General features: G+C 39.4%; 1 protein-coding gene across 2 annotated transcripts in view; it reads right to left on the reverse strand.

Annotated features, from left to right (window-relative positions):
* KCNQ5 (potassium voltage-gated channel subfamily Q member 5) overlaps window positions 1-24,280 on the reverse strand; it is a 276,106-nt gene that overhangs the window by 17,644 nt on the left and 234,182 nt on the right. The window contains exons 7-11 of one of the 2 annotated variants that reach the window (XM_051614779.1): window positions 22,931-23,026; window positions 19,724-19,818; window positions 18,195-18,221; window positions 15,077-15,133; window positions 9,399-9,619 (exon numbers count right to left, since the gene is read on the reverse strand). In XM_051614779.1, coding sequence (XP_051470739.1) covers window positions 9,399-9,619; window positions 15,077-15,133; window positions 18,195-18,221; window positions 19,724-19,818; window positions 22,931-23,026 — 496 coding nt within the window. The remainder of the gene's footprint in view (window positions 1-9,398; window positions 9,620-15,076; window positions 15,134-18,194; window positions 18,222-19,723; window positions 19,819-22,930; window positions 23,027-24,280) is intronic. The other variant, XM_051614780.1, reaches the window with a different exon arrangement.

Genomic DNA, 24,280 nt, shown 5'->3' on the forward strand with positions numbered 1-24,280 from the left:
CTCATGAATCTGGTCACGACAACGGCCAGAGTGTCTCTTAATACAGATACTTAATACAGACCCCGTCAAGAAGGGGTGTCAGTCAGTCTGACAATCCAGAAAAAACTTCTCATTTCTAACAGCAGCACCTTTACAATTCAGGATGTGTTTTAATCCTAAATGTCAATCTGGAAAGTATTTATTTCACAACTGATGAGGCATCCGCCATTACCTTATGATCTTTGACATTGTTTACTTTGGGTTAATGTCTTGTCTCTGCCACTTTTTAATTTCTTCCTCTTTCTTCCTTACGAGCAGCCTTTGATTTAATCACACACCAAATCATCAATTATTAAGAAACAGAAGAGAGGAATGCACAAGTAATTAAAATTGTCTTGCTATTTCCCTGTTTTTCAGAGTATTTATGCATTCTTCATGCAAACTCCAGTCATTTATGATCACCCCAAATGAATGGGCTAAAAATTGCACTGTTCTGAAACACTGTATGTCACCACCAAAAAATTTATGAGTTTGTAGCTGCACTTCATATGGCTTTGTGCAAAAGATACGCACAAAGCTTGATTTATCATTTCTGTAAATACCATGTGTCTTTCCTTAGAAGTGTTTTCTGTTGCTTAATGACCTGCTTTGGTGTCGGGAAAATTGTGACCATATTCTGATCACCCTCATAGCTCCATGCTTTCAATTTTGGATAACATTCAAGTAATTATGTGCCTGTTGAACAGAATCAAAAAGTTTTGTACTCTTTGTTTTCTGGGAACTGCCATAAGCCAGCAACAACTATTCAACATGAATAAGTGCATGGGCTGACACCATGAATAGTCCTGTTGAAGTGCTCCTAACGCAGTGATCAGTAACATGATCCCAACATAGATCCCTTGACTTCTTTTCTTGGAAGCCTTCAGAGGCACTTAAAACTTACTCTGACTTTGTAGCAGGCTCCTCATGTGGGTGATCTAAATCATTCTGCTGAGCCTGAGTACTCACCATTTAGACACAGCAACCTAAATAGGTGCCTAAAGTTGACAATCTGCCTATGATTCTTGATCATTCATGGTACAGCACAGTGTTGTGTCAACTTGGTAAAAAAAGCACTAATTTGGGAAAAAAAGTCTCATGGATTTTCACTGTAATGCATGACTCAAGGTGAAAAATGGATGGTGGCCTAATTTTCACAGGTGCTGAGTTACACCAAGTCATAATTTATAACCATCATTCAAAATCCAGAGTTCAACTTGGGAACTGAAGTCCAAGCAATTAATAATGCATCTCCACAGCCACCTCTCCATCCCACTCAGCAGCCTCCTCCCAGCACAGAGCTGATCTGGCTGCCCAGGGCAGCAGTGCAGGGCATCCCAACATGGCTCACTCATACCCTAACTTATTTTCTGCATGAACAGTCAGGCAGAAAATGGAGAATTCAGTGCATCTAACTTCTCAACAAGTAAAGATAGACATATACTCAAAGCTTTTGGAGGACAGACTGTCCCATCACATGATGAGCCTTATGGGAGGTGAGGATGCAGCAGGAGTGCCCAGGCACCTGCTTTAGTGTTAAGACTCCTCATGGCATGTTCAATGGCCACTGAGCTCAGGTGACCCCTGTTGTTCAAGAAGCACTGCTAGCATCTTTATAGTCTTAATATTTTTCTGTTCTTTCAGCCCCTTTTGAAAGCAATACAGTGCCCCTTTTATGCTGCTGTAGGTAGGTAGTTAGGTAATACCTAGGATGTATACGAGGTAGGTGCAGTTCACTCAGCTTTACACTGCCTTTGAAGTAGCTTTCTTCACCCTGAGCATTGACTGCGGAGAATTAGGGATTTATCTCATCTTCTCTAAAAAAAAATGATACATCCTTCACATATTTTATAGTATTTCCACTAATGTCATAATGCGTGGAATGTTACACAAAATCTCAGTTACATTTTTCCCTCAAAAATTGTTTAAAGTACAAGCATCTTCATGGTTTATGTTCATGCAATTTATGCAATTTCCCTTTACCAAAACACAATGTCCCAGCCTAGTGTCTTTGTTTATATTTGTTTCATGAAATTTCTCACCTCTTTACTGAACCATGAATACAAATTCCCTTCACTGCCTCTAGAAGTGATTTTCTTTCAAATTCTCCTTTGCTTTAAGCCATCCACAGGCTGACTCTCAGTAAAGACTTCACATGAATCATGTTACCATGATTGCTCACTAAGCTCCCTAGGAAAAATTAACTGAAAAAAACCAACACAAAGTGGGATGGAACTTAATCACAAGCTTAATGATAAGAATGCAAAAAGCTCTCCCAAAGAGGGAAAGGCAGCAAACCATGTTTACATGCTTTCCAGAGCAGAGGCCAGAAAAAAAAAGGCCTGAGGGAGTGAATCAGGTATTTATTTCCTTGATCCCTAGGAAAAACAAAACAAACCAAAACAAAATAATGAAGGAAAAAAAAAAAAAAAAGCTTTCTTCTAATCATTGAAGAAGGAAGGTGGCAGGGCAAGTAAGCTTCCATTATGTAATCTTCACATGAGATGCTTAATATTTGTCTAGAAAATAACACAAAAATCTCTGGTAGTACTCAAGGGTATTCAGGTGGAAAAATTAAGAAAGTCAGTAAGTGTGACAACATCTGAAAACTTTGTTTACAGGGAGCTTCTATGTCATGTTTGCCATTTCAATGCTGGAAAGCAGTTTCTCAGGAAAGGGAGGAAACTGATGCCTACTGGAAGGAGGAGCATTTCCACACCAGCTTGTAGGAGCTCCCTTTCCCTTCTGCATGACCTGAGTGTCTACTCTGTTGTCAGTACCCATGAGGGGTGCAGTACTGTTGTATGCATAGCCTGTTCCTTTCTCCCTGGTCTTTCTCCTGAAAAAGGAGAAACTTGCCATACGGGGAAAAAAAAGAGGGTATCAGAACTGGAATTTGGTAGCTGCACTGCTGTAGGAAGCAGAACATCAAAACGAGTATTGCTAACAACATTTTATCTGTGCAAGAATTTTAAAAAAAGCTCAGATTTTGCCAAAATGGAAGATAGGATTTGTGGAACATTTTTCACATATTCTGGGTATAATTATCTAGTCTACTTTCTTTGTAAGTGCAATTTTTTAAGGTCACAAACCTAATTTATATCAGTTATCATATAATGCATGCAAGTTCCAAATATCTAAAATGCTATAATTCCCTTCTAACAACTTTCAACTATCTTCAGTTATTATTTAACATCTCAGAATTTTCTGCACTGGCAATATTTCATGGAACAGCTCCCACTACTTAACTGAAAAGGAGTCCTTTTCTTTTTTGAGTGATGATATGGAGGACCAGAAGACTTTCTAAAAATAATTAAATATACGCACAATAATCGTACAGTTAAAATGGCTGATGTTCCTATAAATAGTGGCACATTAGCCAGCAAGTTTAGAGGGCCAGGTGAGAGGAGTAAGAAAAAAAAAGTTAGGTGACTCTAAATACATGATTTTAGTGTATTTTTAGATACACCACATACAGTAAGTTGAAACTGTAAAAGAAATTGCAGCTCTATGTAATAAGATTCAGAATTGGGGACTAATAATCTAAATATCACACCTAATTCCCTTTCACCTTGCAAGACCTTGTAGCACACATCAGTTAATACGTCTGATATTCTATAATGTCTACAGAGGTCCTGCATCCTGGGAGATTTCCAGGTCTTGTTATTTGAGGGAGGTGGTAGCCATGGGCAAAGGGAGAGAGGAGGATGGCAGCTTTACATTCAGGTAGCCACAGGGCAGTCCTGTATTTTAAAAAGCCCTGAAGGATTTCCCCAGCAACATTCCTCAAATGTTTCAGATTTGCTGCAAGAGAGTTACATGGTGGTTGGGATGTTTTTATGACCATCCTCTTAGAACAACTTATTTTAAATAGTTTCTTTACTCTTCACTGCAAATGAGGTTATCTGAAATCCATGCAAATCATACTTCTGTGTGGGGGTCTGCTGCCGTCCCTCATGGAGCTGAGCTTGCTACTCATTCACCTGTGACCACTGAGTAAGGGCTCAGTCCAGTGAGCAATGGTGCACAGCAAGTTCCTCAAGACATATAATAAAAAGAGAGACTAAATTATGGACTCACATGGCCAGGACCTTGGTTGGAACAAACTAAAATAATGCCTCAAAACCAATGGCCTGTACTTATTTACTTAAAATGAAGAAATGACTTGGATCTTACATCAGAGAGCCAGATTATTTTTATAAGATTTTCCTAATTAATTACAGTGACAACAGTAATAAACGAGAGCTCTATCATCAAGTTGAACAATCACAAGAAAATAAATCTCCCATCTACCACAAACTGATATAGTGCTTGTAAAATATCGTTTAGTCTCATCATATGGGGTTTATACAAATTGAGTAGCTTTTTTTTTGCCATCAAGCAGCTTCAATTTGAGTCAGCAAATTTAAGCTAACTGGGATGTAAAAGCAACCAAACTAAGGACCTTTGCCACATCAAGTGAACCTTATACAAGGTCAAGCTGTTTGTGCTACTGAAAGGAAAACCTGTCATTTTTGCAATACATAAATTACATGGTAGTAATTGAGGACATGGGGGCTGAAATGCACAATTGCATTCTTTCCATGGCTCTTATAATATACTCTACCCTGAGGATTTTGTGCATGTACTCTGTAGGGAATGAAAGGCTAGAGGTCATGTGAGCGTATAATGTTCAGGGATAGTGCAACAAATAAAAGATTTCCTTGGAGAGTTCTTTTTAGTTAAACAAATGAAATATGTTTGTAATATCTCCAGTGCTGAAGGCTTTTGATGTTTTATTCAAAAGCCATAAATGTCTCTAAGTTACAGTAAAGGCACAATAACTCACGCAGAGGCTTAGAAGCATGGGATGGTACAAAACAAGTAAAACAGGGCATTCTTGTCCCTCACTAAGAACTGCACACACAACATAATATCCATTCATTACTTCAGCTGTGGCTGTGCAAGACTGGAGCATGATGTAAGCAGAAAAAGTTCTCTTTATCAGAAAAGAGGGGAGAGTTTTTGAGGTTGAGTCTCCATGGTTGGATACAACTAGGCACAGGCACAGCACCTTGAGCAATGTATGAGATCACATGTCCTATTTCATTGCTCACACAGACTCTCGCATGGGTTTGGCCTCTGCCAGTGGGTGTTCTCATGTGCTGAGGGCCATTCCCTATGGACAGTGTTGTTGTGGTTTCCCTGGTTTTGGTGCAGGGAGGCAAGCTGTAATGCACATGGAAGCCTTGGGGCCAGAGTTGGCAGCTGGCTCCCTTGGTGTGCAGGCATGGTGGCAGCCATGTGTGGCTCTAAGGTCAGGCAGCACCTTCTCCGTGTGACATGGCACCCCTTTTGGGAAGAGTCTTGCATGACCCTAGATGATTCTGGTAGCCTTTTAAGTATGTGCTTTGTATAAATTTACTATTTACTATTCTTGAATGGTGAAGATTTCCCTTTGGTCTGCTTGGTCCTGGTAATTCCCTTTTAAACTGATAGCAAGGACTGGAAATTCAGCATCCTGGCACATTTATTATATTGTGCAGGGTCTCCTCTTCAACAAGGGTTCTGGCAGTGGCAAACCACATATCCCCAGAGACAGGACATATATTTAAAATCATATCACATAAGTCTTTGGTTTTGATTTCACTCCCCTGTGTTAAATGTGCTAGAGTCTGCCTGCATCCACACCACCAAAGCTCCCTCCAGCCATCAAAGCTTGCTCGGGTTTGGATTCAATTTGCAAATGCACATATATAGCTGAAATAATTGCTGCCGTTGACAGGCCCACTTTGGCAATAGCAATAAATTGTTTATAGGCAGTTTCAGAGGACTGTTGCTACCCATAAATAAAGCCATTTGTGCAACAGTTTCAGCCTTACTGTTCTATGGCTGCTATGCCAAAAATCCTTTTGGGAGATACCTGTGGCCATCTAAAGTGTTCTTCTTGCTGCCAAGGAACTCTCCTTCTGTAGTTTTAGTATGCAGTGGGAGAGTGTTAGTAAGAAGTTGTTACTGGGTAGTCTTAGAGGAAGGCTATTGCATTTTCAATTATGTTAGACTCTTAGCTGCTTGCATAAGCTCTGTCTGGATTAGAAGTCTCCCTTTACAGGACAGTTTCTAACGGCTAATACTTAGGTTTTCCAGCAATCTTTCTGATAATTTTTGCCCGGATTCCAACCATGTTCTTTATCAGAACTCAGCCCTGTTGCATTGACAATCTGCATTATATGATCCTCGTATGCTAACAATTTCTCTTTCCTTTTGCTTCTTCGCCTTCTTTTTTTTTTTTTTTTTTTTTTACACAGAGTTCAGTGCACCTCACCTCCAGAGAGAGGTAGCTCCTTCTCTGCCTGTACTAATGGAAGAGAATTTACAACCCCATTGCTATATTGCCTCTGTCTGAAGGGTCTATTTTTTGCCAATATAATTTCTTCTTTCTGAACTTTCATCTAAAAAGGGATGGCTTCTAGTTTAGCTGGAAGAACAGCACACCAAAACAATCCTTTGGCTGGAGCATGCCTCAAGGGGGAAACTGCAGGACCTGACAACTGAAAGACACTAATAAAATGTTGCAAATTCTGTATTTTCATCCAGTGAAACATGCAAGACATCCTAAACTAAATACATAATCTTCAGATCTTTTTCATTGAGCTGTCAAATGTGGAAAGAATATCAAACTATGACATTGGTAACACACTAAAACAAAGAAAGAAATTGAGGTTGGTAGCACCTGACTTTTCTTGAAACAGATGAAGTAAGGTAGCAAGGAGCTGCCTTTCTGCAATGAGCACACTGACAATACCAGTCCTAGAAGTAGCTGGATGAGGTCCCGGAGTGGAAACTTGGCATTTGCCTAAAAGCTGGAGACAATGGAAACTGTTCCTCCTGCCACGGATGAGAAATTGGTCATATCTGTTGGCTCCAGTTCATGAGGGTGGACTAGTAGCTGGAAGCCTCTGGCAAGGAAACAGACTGCACTCATCCTGAGGAGCAGGAAGATCTTTAAGGGTTTACACACAGCAATGAACGCTCTGTTGTTGCTGTTATCTTTCATCTAGAGAAATACCCAAGGTGCTGTTTATGCCACCTTTTCCATGAAAGGGAGACAATAAGAGGGAACACGGTCTTCTCATGCAGATCATTGCTACTGACGACAATACATACAGGACAAAATAGAAGACATGCTGTGGAAAAGTTTCTGGGACAAATGGGCTGATGAAAAACTAAACAGATGTTTGAGTGAGGTGCAGGCTGTAGGAATGGAGTGTGAGTGAGCCACTGACACCCCCAGAGTGTGCTCAACAAATTATTCTTTTCTTAGATCACTTCCAGGCACAGTGTGAGTTACAGGGGAAGGGGCTAGCCTATGAAATAATTTCTGGTGTGGTTTTGCGGAGATTCTTGCTATAGAAGTGATTACACAGGAAGTCTAAGTTATTCAGGGTAGCTCAAACTCCATGCTGGTACCTAGAGCACTTCTCACTTCCCAGTGCAGAGCAAGTGTCCCTGTCCCCCACATCAGCATGAGACCCCAGCTGGCACCACATAGCCCCTGTGCCACAGCTGCTGCAGGACATGATCTAGGGCCTGTACCCTGGAACAGAGTGAGGAGCAGTGAGCACCCTGGAGAGCAGCCTGGTGGCTGGTACACCCCAGCAGCTTGCTGTAACACAGCCAAATTTGAGATTTGTGTATCTGAGAGGTCTTTGTGGGGGAGGTCTAGCCTGGAACTGTGACCTTAGTGATCACTGTTGGTTTGTCTTGGTTGCCCTCAGGAAATGTTTATTTACCCAGGCTTTTCCTGACAAGATGTGTTGCGTAGGCTGCTCTCAGCTGAGGGATGGGGCATTTCAGTTCAGTGGGTGTTTTGCAACCTACACATCTGTGATAATGTGCTCTTAAAAAGGAAGTAGACACTGAAATCACACTTCTGTCTAATTAGTTTTACCATAATTGTTGGCTGTAACGTGTGATTGCCATCACAGAAAGAGTTTGAAGTTATATATTTTTACGTGGATGAAATGATTTATGCTGTACCTTTCTCATACAGCCAAGGTCACTGCCTCCTGTTGTAGCTGGTCAGTTTGTTTCTCTTATTTTCTGCCTGGGGGTCTCACAGGAAAGGACAAAACATTACTAAGTTGGGAAAAATGTGAACGGAGAAGCCCAAATCCAAAACCTCTGGGGCAGGCGTGCCCCCAGTGCTGTGTGGTGCACCTCTCAGTGCAGGACCCATTTCTGCAGGGGTTGGATTTGCCCACTGTCTCAGCTCCAGCCTGCTGGGGGCTGCTCTCACTCCCTTTTGGTGCTCCCTGCTTAGGGCAGTCACTGTTTCCATTTTGGCAAGTTTTGGTAGATGAAGATCTTTGCTTGAACAATGAGTTGTACTCTCGGTTGGGAGAGGCCATAGTGGGTGGCCCACCAGTGAAAAGCAGTAGGTTTGGGCAGCAGCTGTGCCCAGTGGTGGGAGAGGGGCTGTGATGGCAGAGCTGCTGCAGCCAAGGGATGCGTTTAGTCCACCTGTGAATTTCCTTAGTGACCTCCTTTTCCATCAGTCACTCTGTATGCACCACTGACACAAGATTTCTTATAAAAAAAAAATGCCATTGGCATGCTGTTTGAAGGAAGCTATAGCTTTCTAGTATCTCTGCCCTAATATGAGGAAAGGCTGAGAGAGCTGGGTCTCTTTAGTTTGGAGAAAAGGAGACTGAGGGGTGACCTCATCAATGTTTACAAATACGTAAAGGGTGAGTGTCAAGAAGATGGAGTTAAGCTTTTTTCAGTGATGACCAGTGATAGGACAAGGAGTAATGGATACAAATTGGAGCATAGGAGGTTTAAGGTGAATATCAGAAAAAAATTTTTACTGTGAGAGTGACAGAGCACTGGAACAGGCTGCCCAGAGAGGTTGTGGAGTCTCCTTTGCTGGAGACATTCAAAACCCGCCTGGACACCTTCCTGTGTGATGTGCTCTAGGTGACCCTGCTCTGGCAGGGGGGTTGGACTAGATGATCTTTCGAGGTCCCTTCCAACCCCTAGGATTCTATGATTCTATGATGATTCTATGATATAAATGAATCATAGAATGGTTTGGGTTGGATGGGACCTGAAAGATCATCTAGTTCCAACTGTCCTGCCATAGGCAGGGACACCTCCCACTAGACCAGGTTGCTCAAAGCCCCATCCAGCCTGGCCTTGAGCACTGCCAGGGAGGCAGCATCCACAACTTTCCTGGGCAACCTGGTCCAGAGTCTCACCACCCTCACTGTAAATTAATAACGATTCTTTCTGTCTGCCCAACCCAGGCTGCATTCACAGTGCTGGTGTCTGAAAGCAGGGGTAGGCTGAGAGCAGCAAAAGGAGGCAAACGAGGCAAACGAGGCATGAAAAGCTCCTACCATCGACCACAGGTTTGGGCTGCGAGCTCTTCAGCCGCAGCGAGGGCCTGAAGCGGGTCCGGTCATTGAAGCTCCAGCTCTTCTGGACTTTGGTTGGGCTGCCCTCGGTGGCAATGTCAGCACTTGGAGACCGGCGATCTCCAACTGAAGACTGCCTATTCTTTATGCTTTGACCTCGTGGGCTGGCCATCCGAACCCGCTCCTTAAAACTCAGCTTTTGACTGTGAAAAAGAGAAATGTATTTTATTACGTGGTTCCTCCACTCCTTTTCCTTCTATTGTATGATATTAGGAAATAATTTCTAAAAAATTCTTACACACTTTTATTTTCATTGGATATATTTCATTTGAGAATGAAACTGATTTGATGAAATTGTTTTTTGATAGAGACGTTATCAGTGGCAGTCTATCTTACAGTACAGAATAACCTTGTAAAGGAAATTAAAATTAGCAAATAGAAACAAATTTCACCCAATTATTATTGATTAATCTCTAAGATTTTTTTCCTGTTCCTTGAATTTTAAATAGGTTTATTTCCAGCTTCGTCAGCCCAGCTCAGTGCATTTCTGGCCAATTCTTCAGATGAACAAAATGTAGTAAAATGTATTCTACTATTACTGTATGCCATGTAGTATTGTTTGGGGGTTTTTTTAGCAGGCAAAAATACTGTTAGTATAATCATGCTTTTTCAAGATGTGGCATTTCCAACATTTCAGATGCATTGTTAGTGGTCACTCATATCCAGAATTCCTTGTTACTACTTACTTGGACAAGACAAAACCAAAATTAAGACTATATCCAAGAAACAGCGTGATGACTGATGAATGGAAATGTAATGATACACTGTGTGCTCACTACAGTCTTTGCTGGAGATTGAGCTGGGATCTGACTACCTGCAGGTCATACTGGGCAGGTGCTTTAGGGCAGGTATAAGACACTGGCCAAGGTCATGACTGTGACAGCTGGATCAGTGGTGGCCCTGTGGTCTTATAGTTGGCCAATTGTAAGTTGATTTTTCCCCTTTTTGTGCTTATAACCCTCCCCTCCAGTCAGCTAAATATGGAACATACAGATTTTCTACTTCCCAGTGCTTAAGTTACCTTTGTGCATGTTCAAGCATATCCAATGAACATCCTGGGGTCACCATGGCTCTCTGCCTATTCTTTTTCATTATTTAACACTTTTGCTTTTGTTTGTCTCTTCCTACCAGCAGAAGGCATGAAGGGGAAACAGAAGGATGTCCAATACCAAGGTTTGGAAACCTTGTTTTATCTACAAGATTAAGTTCAGTTGCTTGTACAAGGTAATGGTTGTCTTGATCAGTGGTCCTGTTCTTGCAAGGGGGTAGATGAGGAGGGGGAGGAATGCAGAAGCTGCTCATAGTATGATGCCACTGACTCTTTCAGTCCTACTGCCCTGGCACAGGCTTTGAGGGTGTTTTTAAAACACCTAGAGCAACGTCTGCCTACCTGCAAGTTATAATTGCACTTGAAGGTAAGACACATTCCAGTACTCTCAAAAGCTTTGCATCTAACTTCAGCATGCCCATAAGAGCTAACATGGACTGTGTGGTTCTTCAATGTTTAACTTACTGCACGTTGAAAATACAGAGTTAATATGTAATTATATGAAACGGAAAGTAGTTATAAACTTCTGTGGCTGTGAAATGTTGAGATAATCAGATATTTTTGTCCATGCATAGCATAGCATAGCATAGCATACAATTTCATTCTGAATACAAACATCACTGAGTGCAGAAAGGATGCAGTTTGTACCAGGCAAAACACATGCTGGGAAGCTTATAATGAGATATTTTTCAAGAATGCTAAAAAATGAGCACATCAGTAGAAAGACTATGAGAGAAATGTATCTCTATATGGCATGTTGAATCACTTGAAAGAATACCTTTTCTATAATTTCTGAATGTAATCCCCTTATTCCCTCGCCCAAAGTAAGGAATTGTTGAAATAAACACATGATGGTGCTGGAAATGTTATCTATTTCCATTGCAAATTGTTAGCCACACCTGCAGTGCTGGGTGCTGTTGCATATGCAGTATGAAGGACCCACAGAACCTACTGTGTGAAGGAAAAGTGAGTTCTAAAAATTTTATTTTCAATACATATTACATTTTAAGACTGAATTACATTTCAGCTCAGGAATCTTTTGCATTGTATAATGTAATGAAAATTTAAGCTGTAAAATATTTATTAGCCACATTATTGCATGGTCATACAGCATGAGCAACAGAATCAAAATGATAAGTATTATTCATAGGCTTGTGTCCCCTGTGCTTTTTAAAATGCCTCTTATGGCTCAAATTGTATTTGCTGTTGAAGCATGAAATCAAATTAATTTTTTTTGACAAAACTTGGAGTAAAAAACTTTCTGTACAGCTCTCTTACTCTTGCACTAATTAAAATGAAAAGAATATTGATAAAATAACCATAAAATTGATCAGTACGAACCATATTTTTTATAATCCCATTAACTACAAACTGAAAATGACAAAAAGAAAAATGAAAAAAGCACACATGTTCTTCTCTCAATTAGTCTGTACTAATGAAAGCCATGGCTGCCTTTAAATGATTTGTACACATGGTTATTTCATTTATAAAAGCTGAATGTTTCACAATGGCTACTTAACCTGAATATCTTTAGTTCTCCAAATCAAAGCAATGAGGAATGGTGAAAGGAACAGTTGACAATTCATGTCTACTAGAGACTTTTTTCAAAAGTGCAACACTGAGAATGAAAATATTAATTTAAAATGCAGGCCTCATACTTGAAAACTATAATATGCTTTGTAGCAATGGCAATGTAACTGCATGCCAGGGGGCCATGCAGAGGATGCTGCATCGTGAAGAGAAACGCAGCCCCTGAAGGAAGCGTGGTTTGGAAACTATTTTGCATCTTGAGAGTTTCTCCAAAGTCACTGATTCTGGCCGTTCTTCACTTCTTGGATTCCTGTTCCTATTTTGAGACTGGTGAGAAATGATCCTGAAGTCACTGGGTCAGTGTAGTCATAAATTGTATGACTTAAAGCAGTGGAGAATTAATGCTTGGGAGAAGAAAGCTACTGTCCTTGGGAGCACCTTGCCATATTGATAAATAAACAGATCATGAAGGAATAACTGAACCAGAACATTTAGGGGGGCATCCTGACTAGGTTTTTTCCCACAGTGAAAGTCCCTTTCCTTATAGGTTATATAGTTCCTGGCTCTTGATTGCTGCAACAGCGATGGAGAAAGTACTAGAGGTGCAGAATAGAGATAATCTTATGCCCTTTCAAGCACCCTCAGGCATTCTGCACTTAAATCAGGTGTCACTGAAGCCTTCAGGGCCCTTTACTCCAATTTAATGCTGGTTGGATTAGCATTGTCATGCTAAAAATCCTTCACTGCTTGGAGAACCTATCATAATATTTTCCTCTCTCCCCTTTTCTCCTCTCTTTTGAAAATATACTCAAACGAAATCCCTTGAATTAATGTAAACCTGTTAATGGCCATCGGAAATTCACATACGCCTGTAAGTACTCCCAAAATTTAAGCTGAATGTTGGTCAAAAAAGCAAAGACCTTGAGAAGGAATCAGGAAAATGGGTGTCTAAACGTTTTATGAAATTATGCAGTTTCTTGAATCAGACCAAAACTATAAGGATCTGAGAGAATCAGAATTTTCTCCAGTCATCTCTGCACTCTTTTAGATGTGTATCTGTCTATCTTTCTTGTATCTTGCAGGACTGATAGTTTATTCCAATTCATTTATATACATATTTGCTTTCTATCACAGTCTTCCCTGTCAACAGTAATCTGTTTGGATTCATTACTCCTTTTTTCTCCCAGGTTGCTACTTGTGGAATGTAGTCAGACTGATAACACTGGAGATTTGAAGCATCGTTTAGTGGAGATCAATTACAACTGGGACCTGTGGGAAAAAAGCAAGTGACTTTTCTCTATTTGTTTGCCTTCCGGAAGGTCAGTTGTAGGATCTTGCCACTCATTCCCTGGGATAGCAAAGGATTTTATAGCTCTTATTTCTTCTTTTTTGAACTCTTATCTTTTCTGCCTTTGATTTATGAAGGAATAGGTGTTTAGGGACACTAGAGGCCACTGTAGCTTCACTGCAGGGGGAACCAACACTCCTCTGCTGGACCTAATGACTATAGACTTGATGTTATTTTACTTGATAAATACCAACAAACATGCGACTTGTTTTTTCTCTTCTATACTCACCGCTCTGTCTGTATTTCATGGGTTATCTTACACTGCATTTTGGTCAATAGAGTATCTCTTTGCCTCCCAGTCTCACTCCTCTCTTTCCCTGCCTATCTTCCTGCATTTCTGGTCAAGTTTTTCTTCTGCCCTGCTTCAAGCCTCACACCTGCAGCACTACTGCTTGCAACTGGTCACAATTCACAAGTTGTTTTTCAGTTTTTCAGACCGAGCTGGTTGGTGGAAGTGGGAATAGGAAGGAATTGAAATGAACTGGAAGTAACTGGAGGGCCTGAGGGTGAGGGAGAATGCTTTGAATCTTGAGTGGAGACAGAAGCTAAAACTGCCAAAAAATTATCACCCATGACAAACAACAGCGAGCAAACATACTGTGCCAATTTTCAGCAGTGAAGTTCCAACAAATACAGATGTTGATTCTTACCAAGCCTAGAACTGACTTGCCTGAAATTAACCTAAGTTGGAAAAATGCTAATGCAATGGAAAGTAGAGTGCAGTCTGAAGTTCAGATGTTCAAGACTTCTCCACCAGTCTCATGCTAGTAGCATGAATCCAAGAAATGTATTATATCTGATACCTTCAATAAGTAACAACAAGAATTTCAGGGAAATAATGTCTTACAGTGTCATTTATTAAAATAAATGAAGTTCAAGGATTTTGTGTATTTTTTTCCTTTTTCAAAACAGTTTACAGATTAAGAGAAACTATTTTAAAATCTGTATCTTCTATCATTAATTTGTACTTCTATTGTCCTTCAAATTATTTTTGAAAAGTAAGGAAAAAATGTAGTAAGCTTTAGTTATAAAATAAGGATTTCTTCCCATAAGATCCATCCATCTAGGAATTACCATTTTTGGTAAGCGACAGAATTTCCACAGAATTCAGCTGAAGCAGATGGTTGATTTCACATGCATTCTTCTGCCTTCCAGTACAGGGTGCAGGAACAGCTCCCATGGGCTGTGTCCAAGGGGATTCTTCTCAACAACAATTTCACATTTTTACTGTTGATATTGACTAGCTAAATATTCCCCACTTATCATTAGATGAAGAACTCAACTGCTGTGGTTATAAAAATCCCCTTGGACTTGGGGAAATGTTTTTACCCAAGTATTAAACCCCAGTTTTAGATCTCTGTGGGTTAATGCATTCCAAAAGTTCAAGTCTCAGGCAGAGAAGGGGAACTGGCCTTCAGCAAACTGCAGCATTTTCCACACTGCAGTTGTCCAGCTAGATGAGATTCAAAGAACTGGTATTATTGCCATTGTCTTAATGTCATCACAGGCAACAAGCAACCATGGAACTACAAGCACTCAAGAAAAAGAAATCAAGAAACCTTCTTTGGAGAAATAAGGAACTTTTAAGCACTAAGGAGGGGAAGTAAATGGATCATGCACCTGATGTTAGTTGGCATTCTCAAACATCATGTGAATAGGCAGGATGCTCAATACCTATGTTTCCGAGGGGTGTACATCCTGAAGAGCTTCTCTTTATTACTACAAAGCTTACTAGGAGTGAGGGGAAATAGAGGACTGTGTTACTAAGCATTCCACTGCTAGGTAAGGGGTTAGGCTTTCCACCTCAAGTTAGATTCTGCATCACTGGCGATTTCTTTTTCATATGGTGCATGCAGAGTTCACCTTAAATCTATTTTTAGAAACAGACATAGGAGGTGGACAGAATTCCAGAGTACAATTTACTTGTTTCCCTCAGACCAGGGATGAGGTTTCCCCCCAAGCTCCTGTACTGGCAAAACTCTTCCTTATTGCACTGGAGAGAGTTGTCTGAAGAGGGAATTCTTACTCACTCACTAGTTGCAAGACTAGATTGGTGACATTCATTCTCTGCAGACACCCAATGCATGTCCTACAGACAGCTTAAGACTGTTTATAATCTCAGGTTGTTGTAAGATTCATCAGTCTTGATTTAGTTTCCTGCACAGAAAGAATTCCAGCCACATTGTATAATTGAGCAGACATAAATATTCTTTGTGTTCACTGTGTGTATTTGCAGATATGGGGAATTTAACACATAGGCTTTTTAAATGCCATGCAGAATTCTAGAACTAATTTATAGAAATACCTCATGTAGAGCCTGGATACACCAGAGCGTTTGTCTAGCATTACTTAATAAATGATTAATCAGAATACTTGTGTATAATATTTTGAGAAATAAAACATACATAGTTTTCCTCAAATCAGTATGAAGCTACAGCCTCATAAGCACAGCTCTCAACTTGAATGCACAGCAACATTTAGTTACCTAATTAAAGACTGTAGGTCTATACATGACAAGATGCAAGAACTCACTTCTGTAATATAAAAGTCATTTTGGTAGGAAAGAAAATAATTAACTTTTATCTAAAGAAAGAAAAGTTTTTCTCAGTTCTTATTAGCACAGAGTACAGAGCAAAGAGTATATTCAGAAAGCAATCCAATGCATGATCTGTGCAAACACATCTGCATTTAAGGGGTGAAACAAGAAGCAGCTTACTTCACATAGCCTCCCATGCAAGTCACTCAGCATTGCAGTAAGAAAGAAGTTAAATAGTCCAGGACAGTTGTCTTGAAGTACATTTGCAACTTTGCATTTACATTTTTACCACAAAAGACCTCATACACCACATGTACTTTAAGTGATACAAACACACAGCAATATAGCAGCTAAGAATGATGAACAGCCAGCGACAAAACACCCTTTTTGTAGAAGGCACTGAGTGGCCTGTAGGGTCTTTACTATAAACCAGGATGTCAGGAGATAACTAGTTCATTTTTATACCTACATTAATTTGCAGCAGTGTACATATTAGTTAAGTTTCTGATGAGACAAAGATCTTCCATTCAGTGAAAGAAGGTGAAGAAATCTAGCTAAATTATTGATTGCTTTTAAAACCACAACAGTTGTTACTAACATGGAGCATGTAATAATAGTTTTGACAACTGGTTGGTTTTTTTCGGTTTGGTTTGGTTTGGTTTTTTTGCATTTAGCTTCTCCTTATTGTAGGTAAATTTATCTCTGTAAGTGCTCACAGGTACAACTGGGAATAACCTCTCTCCTCTGCACAAATCACTGTTTTGGAGGTACACACTCATTTACCACCAACTTTAGTCTCACCTTTAAAACAAATTAAGTCAATTTTAAATTTGAAGGAGTTGAAGGAGTAGAAAATACAGCTGGTGGGTGCAAAAAGTTTTGATCCAGCTGTAATAATTTAATGAGATCAATATGTTGCTAGCAATCCTGTGGAGGTAGTGTGTATGAAAAGTCATAGAACCGACAGAGCAGGGGAACAGGAGGGACATCTCAGAGCAAATAAATTCATTCCCCTTGAGTTACTGTGACACTAACAGCAGTTATGTGCACCTCAGGGAAAAGGATGGAGTCAGACACCAGAGGAGCAATCTGGAAAGTGGAACAGGACAGGGGTAACTGATGTGAAAGGTTTCCACCCGTCTGAATAACACAGAAGTGTTCCTGAGCAACAGTACAGCTCGAAGGCTGATGTATTTCAGGGGCTGATGTGTCACCAACACTTTTTGTCTTGGTTTTTCATCATTTGCTGCTTGGAGGTAATCTCCATTATTCTCTGATCATGCTGATCCTGCAGTGCTGGCTGTCAAATGCCTGCAGACTCCCATCCCTAATGAGTTTCGGAGGTACTGTAATTTCTCTTGTTGCCACTAAGTCCGTTCTGTCCCTATGGATTTGAGCTGTATGCACAGCAAAAAGCAGCATTTCCTCTTACTGCCTCAGGACTGTGCCTCTCCAGGGTTTTATTTATTGGGGGAGGATAGCCCTGCCAAGGCTTGCCTCTGCATGATCTTGGCAGCTGGTCCTCAGTCAGCACCCAGGCTGTGTGGAAATGCTTCCTGCCCTCCCAGCCACCAGCACTGGAACTTACATAAGGAGAGATGCCAGGCTGCTCCCTCCACCTAAAAAGGGCCATGGGAGAGTGTGAACCACGCAGCTGGGGAGAGGTGAGCCACTGCAGTGATTGCTTTCCACCCACCTGCCTTGTCCCATAAAGCTCTTTAGGAGAGGGCAGCAGGAAAGTTGGAAAAAGGTGAAGACATGGCGCACTGAGAAAGCCTTGAGGATGCTCCTGCAGGGAAGCACAGACCCTTGCTAAGCTTACAGTCAGCCAGCACCATTTTGGGGGGGTCATAATGAGTTGGTTCACAAAGCCAAATAAAATGGCATGCCTATAGCTTGCACTGTGATTCCTGGAAATGCTGGGCATCATTTTTATGGCAGAGGCTGGGGCCACATCCTTGCCCAGGAGCTGGGTCTGGGGAGGCTGCTCCACTTGCTACTCTGCCACTGCTTGAACTGAGCCTCACCTCAAAGCTAAGAAGTAAAAAATTACCTAGTTTTTCCATGCAGAAACCAGGCTAAGAAGCAAATTTTCAGTAGCATTAGTCTATGAATATGAGTTTAAAAAAATGCAGTTTGTGATTATTATCAATTAACAGTTACAGTTCATTGAATCTACTGTACAGAAACGAAAACATCCACAAGCCATTAAGAAGCAGTGATTTCACAGATAAAAGAAATAAAAGAAATACAAACCTGCTAGAAGCTTCCCCTTGTTCTTTTCTTCAGGTCAGGGAGTGGGAGGGAAAAACATACTTGTTATGCAGATAGTAATCACACTATTTAGTTACAGATGATGCTAGATATATGATAAACATAAATGGATATGTTAATTAATGTACAACAGACATATTACATTGCAACCACGAAAACACTCAAGCAAGACTTGTAATTACAATGCTTCTGAAGAAGTACATTTTCACTTGTTTTAACACATGCATGACATGCTTAGTACATACCACTGCAGACAGAGTTGGCAAAGCACTTAGGCAAAACGCATTGCTGACACATATATAACAGAAAGCTGTAGGCTCTTATTAGACAAAGATAATTCTGGTAAATAAAAAAGTTTAATTTCAGGATAGCACAGCAATATGCTTATTTAAAGTAACAAGTAGATGCACTTTTGAGGGCTAGTCATATTTTAGAAAATTTTAGGTGGGATACAGCTTCATTATTTATGCCATTTTATATCCATCCATTTATACCAATGTTGCCTTCAACCTGTCTGTATTTGCAAAAAAAATCAATATTCCATGTAACTTTAAATCTAAAAACTCCTTTTAGTTTGGAGCATTTTGGAATTACAGTTATGGTAATAGATTACTTATGTCTCTGTTCTTGTCAACTCTTTGAAATTCAAAGATCAGCTTTGGGTACCCAGCCAAACCTCTTTTTGGCTGAGCTTTTTGGCACACGGTTACCTTTTTACTGTCATGTGGATGTTCATCACCCAGCTTTGAGAGAAACCACTAATTCTCTTGCACTGTCTGCAATAACAACAGTTAGGATGCTTATCAGAGCTTTCTCATAAGGTTCTTAGTGCTTTCCTTTTGATTTTTATCGAGTATCTTTTGCTTCCTGATTTGCAGCCCATATTGAATCAGTCAACTTACTGCCTTCTGGTAAATCTTGGGCTGCCAGTGCTCTGTGAATTCTCACCCAAACTAGGACATAAAATATTTCCTGTCTGCCAAAGTGTGACATCAGGCCTTTTTAGTCATCTTCCACCGAATAAGGATATAATTTGCCCTAAGGAAATACTGAATATATCAGAAATTATGATGAAAAGGAGGAAATTCCCCAGTGCATTCACCTGCAGAATACCACAAGGCTCTCTTTCATTGGAAAGGTAGATCTGTAGCTATAGCCTCATACAGAGGCACCAGGATAACAACAGTACTAAAACAAGGAACAAACTCTGCATTGAACTTAACATTTTCCTCCTTAGAGATTCTGAACTGGGTGAAACATTAACCTTAATATCTGAGTTGTTTTTTGGGAAAATATTTCTGGTGCGTGGGATCAGTGATATTTCATAGATAAATGGCAAAGATTTGTATTTGTCCCACCATCCTAGGCTCCTAGATAGTATTGATCTGATTTGTTAGTTGAGATTTTTAATGAGAGGACTTAAGAAGACAAAACAAGATGAAACAGACAGTAATTCTCTATAAGCTTGAACAGACATCAAGAACAGCACCAGCTGCCATGTTTGTACCTACTTTGTAGGGCTGCAGGTATGCAAGGCCTTCAAATGAGGCTTCCAGGTAGCAATGGAAACCGATTTCTCATCAGCCGCATAACTACGCCATACACACTACGTGCAGGATATATGGTAAAAAAGAAAAAACAAGGCAAGAGGGAGCAGGGGATGAAACAAAAAATTGAAAAGCAGATTAGTAACCAATACCAGTCATGGATTTCTTTTATCATTCATAGCACAGATACATGCCTGAGGGGAGGAAGAATACTTTCATAATATCGCCAGGTGGCTGTCAGGTTTGTTCGGCTGGCGTCGGTAGAATAAAACCGCCAAGAAGCCTGGTATGAGGAAACAATAGAAAAGCACAAAGGAACCAAGAACATGAAGTGACAATGCCACCACACTGGTTATGGAGAGAGGAGGTTTTGCTCAGATTCAGATGTGCTCTATTCAGTCGATTAAGGAAATACCAGTAAAAACCTACCAAAACATTTGTGAATCACTACACTTTGAACAGCAAAGTAAGAGGTCCCAGTTTCATGGAAGCAGCAGAAATTATTCAGCATATAAAGGTGCTCAAAAAAGCATTGCAGTGATTTATTTGTACACAAGTCCATAAGGGATACCCACACAAACTTGCAGACTCAGGTAAAGAAAGTGTCGTAATACATTTTGTAATTGATAAGGAAAACCAGACAAGAAGCCTTTAGAAGAAAAGACAAATACTCTCTGTGGTTTGAAACACTGGTAAGTATTTTAAAACTTGAAATAAATTATTTCATAGGTGAGTGACCAAAGTGTAGCATTGAAAATGTATTTACAGTTTAGATTTATAACTGCATGTATATAATAAGCCATCTTCATTTCTACAAACTGGAGCAGGTTCCCTGAAGTCAGCATAACTATATTAATTTGTACTCGCTGAGTATCTGCGCTTCCTGTATATTGTCAACTAATAAAAGTCATCCTAGTATTCTTGCAGGGAGCCTAGTACCCTGTGTTATCCTAGTCCATGTCTCCCAGACACACATCTAGTCTTCACCTACAGGTGGAAACCTGTCACTTTGTAAATTGTTCCACTGGTTGATTGTTCTTGTTGTAAAAAATCTCTGCATTGTTTTTAATTTTGTCTTGGATTAAAGCCAGAAGTATTTGTTATGTTTCTGTCTGCTACATTAAATAGCCCTGTGGGTTGCAGTACTTCCTCTCTGGACTTTTATGTTCAAATAGTATATGCACTGGCTATTTCTTATAAGCTAAAGTAATTGAGCAAAGTATGTCCATATGAAACATTTCAGTTCTCTATAGCAATACCTTCATTCTCTTTAAGTCAGGTGAAGGCTCTGGCAGACAGTACAGCTATGGCAGCAGAGGAGTTAGCACAGACTGATTAGAAAACAGACTTTATCCTGATAAGCTAGAGCACATTGAATTCCGTGGTAGTTTATTTTTGATATCTACAACAAAAAAATTTAAAAAGCCTGGGCACTGTTATGGTAGAGATTTACAGAGACACCCTGGATTTATGAACATGAAATTTTCTCCACTAATTTTTTTCCAATGTTTTTTTTGCTTTCTCCAGTTTTCCAGTCTCATTTACAAACTAGATGCTGAGTCGATATGTAAGCATGCTAGTACTAGTATCACATTACATTGTGGCAATATCAGCTTTCTCCTGCTTGTGACATTTCTAGCTCTGTACCTAAGATCTGTAATAACCTGCTGGAGTAACGTACTGAGAACTTGAAGGAAGCTCTTCTTTCCCATTCTTTCTCCTCTGCATTTCTCATCCCTTGTACTTAACAGGGCTCTTTTAATAGCCTGAATTCATTGTTTCTAGATCAGATCATCCTGGGGTTTGTTCCCATGTACCTGCCCTCATTTTTCCTATTCTGCCAGACCTTGTGCCATTGGCAAATATCTCTATCGGCAATTTTACACTAATTCCAGATCACTAAAAATGATCTGAACGAGAAAATGAACATGTAAATGCTGAAGAGCCTTTGTTACGGGATTCCACCACAAATGGGTTCCTTTCACAATTATTTTGTCCATTAAGACTCAATTTCCAAAACCAGTCAGCTAACTACTCTTCATGTTTACCATGCTGTCTTGCTAATAGTTTGGCTGAACTGTCATACAATAATAAGAAGAGCTACACCCAAAACCTAAATCTATTGTGCATTTCCTCTGGCAACCTAATTTGAAAGAAGTAAATTAGAATATATGTGTTAGAAAATATTGCAGACAGTCATTCTACAGTACAATAGATAGAAAAGGTGTGGATTTATATTTGTTAATCATTCTAATAAATATTAAATCTCAAATATTTAGTATTTAGTAATTGTTGAACAGTAGTAATGGGAAACATTTATAAACTTTCAAAAGACTTCAAAGACAGGCTGGCACCTATCCTGAACTTATACAGGAGCTCTAGAATATTCATGCTCAGTTTCTTTATTTGGATTCATTATTTCAAAATAAATAAAAATACATAATAATAATTTTAAAAAGTGCACAAATGGCACACATAAAACACTTGAGATCCCAAGAAAATAAACTAGGATGCTACAAGATTATTTCCCATCTCTTTTTTTTGGTTTGTTTTGGTGCATCAAGTAGAGTCAAGCTTGGTACAAAATAACTCTTCAGAGGATATTCTCATTTTTAACTAGGACTGTAAGTTAAGGAAAAAAAAACATGCAAACCAGCTCTTTAACAAATATCATGCCACTTCTGCTTAGAAAGAATTTTTCTCAATTGTTGTTCTGCACCATCATGTCAATATTGGAAAACTGAAACCAGTTGAGACAATTTCAGACATTTTGGTGCTCCATTTCCAGCTTTTGAATTAACTAATAGTAAAAGCAATTCTCTGGGCAGGACATTTTTCATTTTCACCAAGTATATCAATCATTGGAGCACCCTAAACCCGTAGTAGATCAAAAGTAGCTTAGGCAAGAGTGTTGTGCTGTCAGTTGGGTTGTCTAGGAATCGATCCTGTTTTTCCAAGTAATTTGCTAAATGCAAGCATACAGTTGACATCCTTGGCTTGGTTTTCTTCGGCATGGATAGAAGAAATTAAAAGCTATGCATAGAAATGCTATATACACCATATGCTATATAACCAATCTGTTAAACATTATTTCCACAAAACTTCCCACACAGAAAAAAACCCCCAAACTTTAAATCACCTACTATATCTTTTCACTGATTTCATATTTACCTGAATTAGACTGGCAGCTGGATTCCTTCTTTTCTCAAAGTGTTTCTGACGATGCTGTTCCTGCACTTTTAATGCGAATCCCGAGCCAAGGATGCCCTGCAATACAATTTGCCATTTATCACTTGATAGGTAGTTTTTTCAACAAATACATATAATCAGCTACAAAGATTTTGTGAAGATGTTGCATCATATGATTGTCGTAACACATTTATGACGGCGTATGACAATATAAGGCTTAACAACAGTGCCTCTTTCATGGTGAGGAAGGAGACTCCCTGCTTAAGACGTAACATCTGTGGTGCTACAAATGACCATTCATTACAAGTCTTGCTTGGGTTTGACCTACACTTTGTTCCTGCAGCTTTAAAGACCATGGAGATATCTATATTAAAAAATAGAAATATAAATAAATGTAAACATAAATGTAAACATAAATATAAAATAAATATCTCAAATTAAGCAGCACCAATCAGAGGAACTTAAGCCAGGAATTATGAAATACCCAGCTGTCAGATATGCCAAATATATATGGACCTCAAAGTCTCTATCTGCAGTGCTTATAACTTTTCATTTTGGAAAAGCTAGAAAATGCTTAGCAGATTAAGACCACTTTTCCTCAGTCTTTCCCATCTAAATAATCTAAATAATTGTTCATCCTATAGGCTATGAAGAAAAAGCTGCTGATGAAAACTCTCCACATTCTACCTTTGAATAAATACACTAAAATTCACTCCTGATGAACAGACCCAAAGATTGCGAAGGTTTCCCTCCTTGGCTTGCAAGGAGTGTAATATTCCTGCTGGACATGTCTGCATTATAAGGAAGAATATTGCCACTTGATTCTTAGGATGAAATGCTATGAGAAATGTGCAAGTTCCACATATATCTCTTTTTTTACAGACAGATTCAACACAAAACAGTTCATGAGGAAAATGAGTACCTGTACATAGATATGACATGAGCAACAAAATTTCTGACATCTCTAGTATGTAAGGTTATTTATCTTTTACATTATCATTGTAGTTCTGCTAAGACTAATTTTCTTGTTAGTGGTGACTAGGTAACAAAGGGAATTAATTGCAGTAGTTGCAATGAATGTCAAGGATTCAGAAATAGATAATGTATTATAATAATAACTATTATTATATTGCATTATAATATGCCAAAGATACTGAAATACATTGCACTTAGAGTAAGAAATAAATACAGTATGTAAGAAGTTTCGATGCTGTTGGCAAATGCTGACTTTTAATCTTGGTTTGACTATATGGTTGAAAACAAATGCATTATTATAACATACATGTTTTATAGCTATCCATAGGTAATTAATCTGAGTATTACAATATTAAT

This window comes from Apus apus, chromosome 3, assembly GCF_020740795.1.
Source record: "Apus apus isolate bApuApu2 chromosome 3, bApuApu2.pri.cur, whole genome shotgun sequence".
In the NCBI taxonomy this organism is placed as follows: domain Eukaryota; kingdom Metazoa; phylum Chordata; class Aves; order Apodiformes; family Apodidae; genus Apus; species Apus apus.